Here is a 2,890-nt window from a genome sequence, read left to right on the forward strand (position 1 = left end):
TGAGAATGACATTTATCATTTTCAACTGGTTTTTCAAGTGAGGAACTTTGATTATTGATTTACTTGTATGCATGATAACTTAACGATTGGATATTTCATGTTTCAATTTCGACTATCAAACTCCACATATCGAGCATAGAAACCCTGAATATCGAAACCACAAGCTAACCCCGGCATTAGATTTCGTTCGATAACAGCAGCTGCAAGAACACCGTGATCGCTTCGCGAGATAAACCGCCTTTACAGAGTGTCGCGCGGCCCACTAGATCTGGGAAAAATGTTGCACGCGTCCGACATCGAGGATGTCGTTAGTCGTTAAGCAGTGCTGCCAGTTCCCCAATCGGGAGGCGCTTCTACGCATGTGCGCGGACGTCGACTGCTACTGTAGCGTTATTATAGTGTGTTGGTATGCACACGCTGTCGGTGATAATGATCCGCCCAACACTGCACACACCATGGCCTCGTATACTTCTGGGTGGTATGGTGTACCGCTGCTGCCTTCTCTATGTATATATAGGGGGAGGAAAAGAGGCGCCGGATGCCGGGGTGCCATTATGTGCGCCACGCGCATTCCAGAACGCCAAATAAATATGACGTGATTTGCCAAAGTTTTAAAGTAAATCTAATTTACCAAAGCAGTGCGTTCCGTATTAAAATGTCTTACTTAAAAGTATTCGATTTGCTTCACTGTTTTATGGCTTTAGTAACAAGTTTAAGGAGATTTATATGCTTTAGTTTCAACTTGTGCTCTCTACTAGTAGTCTCCTTGTACATATTTCACTACATTAATCAACTACTCGGCGATGGCCAGTCGCGTTGGGTGTCGAATGGCTGTTCTTTTTCATGCAGCGACGGCTGTAGATTTTATCACGACGCTTCCTTCGGTTTGGGCGATGGCGAAAATGGCCGATGAATGAGATTGGTCGTTGTGTTAGGAACAATCCGCACGATCCCGCTGGCGTTCAATCCGTTCATGAGACTATGATGGTGCGAACTGTGCTGTAGCAGATCCGCGTTGAGTCGCGTCGGTGAACTGACCCGTATTCTGAGTGGAGACATTTGGGCCATCAGGGGAGCACTGGAACCGCTGTTTCCACCTATCGCCAACCCTCCAGTGGCACCGTTATTGATGGAACTGGTGGTGGCACTACTGTTACTGTTCGGAGACTCACTCATCGATGTGGTCGTTGCCGTCGGTGCCGTCACTGAGAGCGATGGAGGTAAGTGAGGCTGCGGCCGAAGGACTGTCGGTGTGATTGGAAGATGTGTCAAACCTATCGGGGGTGAGTGAGTATTGATTGGAGGTGAGTTGTCCCCGAGGCGGTAAGGCATGAATCTGTTGTTGAACGAGCCTGAAAGTGAAAGCGAAAAGTTTTCTGCTTAATTGCCTTTGCTGACTTTGCTCCGAATAGTTTTCGCCCTTTCGACCCTTAACCTACTGAAATACATACCAGGTAGGAATCCGCCCGCCAGATGGTCCCCAAAGCGGAACGAGTGAAGCGATGCAAAACTGCGGAAATCCTTCTCCCGATCTCGGTCGTCGTTCAGGCGATCCTCGCTGGAACCGGGCAGCGAACTGGGACTGTGCTGCAGGGACATGCTCGGCACTGGCGAATGCGTTCCGAGCGAGATGTCCGAATCGGAATCGGTGTCCGTGGGTGAGAGTGGTGCATCACCTCGCCGGGGTGTTAGTGAGGTCGCTCCGGAACCGGACAGAGGAGGTTGATTGTGCCTGGAAGAGAGAGAGAGAGAGAAAATAGGAATTGAAAATAAATCATGATGCGGACTTAAGGTGGAACAAATGGAAGGTTTACAACAGTATAAGGTCATTGAATGATTTTTGGGCCATAGGGGGACGTGGACTTAAAAAATATGCATTAACTATTGTAATGGAGTCAGAACTAATTAGCCGTTATCTGGACATGGATAACCCTCACTTAAAATTTATCAATTATCAACTATGTTTGGCACCGGCAGTCATTTTGATACGACAAATTGCAACATAAGGAACTTTATGTTGCAACAGTGTATCTGAGGATCGGAAGAATGTGAACTTGATGAAGCCCCTCGATTGAGGAACTAGCGGGAACATTGAAAGCTATCATCATTAAACTTAAGTTTGACACATCTATTTTGTATCATCCCTAGCTTCCTATTATGAGTTCCTTTTGAATGTTAAGAGATGAAAAAGTGACAGGTTGCACGAAGGAGTTCGTTTTTTTTAGTTTGACGTAGTTTCATCATACTGTAATATCTTAATTTTGATGCCGAATATGGTAGTTAAACTCTTATAAATCGGCTACTTTTTGAGTTATTTCTAAATAAGAAACAATATATACGCCTTGCACTAGGCAATTTCTTAACGAAATTCTGTATTCTTTAATGTTCACCCTCTGATCAATGATACATCGATTTACGGTAATATCAAAAGCATTTAAAAAAAGTTTCTGGGTACCAACAATTTTCAAAATTTGGATTCTGCTTCAACTTTTGACGTAGTTTCGTAGTATGTGAACTGTTCGATATCCATAAACATCCCGATCTGCGATATTCGCCAAACCAAGCCAAATAGAAGACAGTAGTATCGCTTTCAATCTCTTTACATCCAAACCGCCCGGGCCTGGCCTGAGCTCGGACGGCTGGTGGTGGCGGAGGCAGCGTTGTTGTTCCGTGGCGGAGGCATAACTCGAAACAACACATTGTATCGGCAGCCGTTAATAACATTATAAGAAAAACATTGAAAGAGATCCGCACAACAGATGAGAGAGGAATTAAACCCATGCCGACAGGCAGCGCGCACAGTCGAAGCCGCCACTTCCCAGATCGCGTTCCTCAGTTTCCACCGTAGAGACCCGGAGTAGGGTACTTGTACGTATTCATCGGCAGCGGT

General features: G+C 45.7%; 1 protein-coding gene across 1 annotated transcript; it reads right to left on the bottom strand.

Moving 5' to 3' along the window:
* Nucleotides 1-650: 650 nt before the first annotated feature.
* On the bottom strand, nt 651-2,683 carry LOC110680308 (protein Optix-like). Its single transcript, XM_021856144.1, has 3 exons — nt 2,604-2,683; nt 1,452-1,732; nt 651-1,352 (listed from the first exon to the last, which is right to left on the bottom strand). The coding sequence occupies exons 1-3, from the start codon at nt 2,681-2,683 to the stop codon at nt 868-870; spliced, it is 846 nt and encodes a 281-aa protein (XP_021711836.1). The 3' UTR covers nt 651-867.
* Nucleotides 2,684-2,890: the final 207 nt, after the last annotated feature.

The sequence above is a fragment of the Aedes aegypti genome, unplaced genomic scaffold (genome assembly GCF_002204515.2).
Source record: "Aedes aegypti strain LVP_AGWG unplaced genomic scaffold, AaegL5.0 Primary Assembly AGWG_AaegL5_hic_scaff_1182_389_PBJ_arrow, whole genome shotgun sequence".
NCBI classification, from domain to species: Eukaryota; Metazoa; Arthropoda; class Insecta; order Diptera; family Culicidae; genus Aedes; species Aedes aegypti.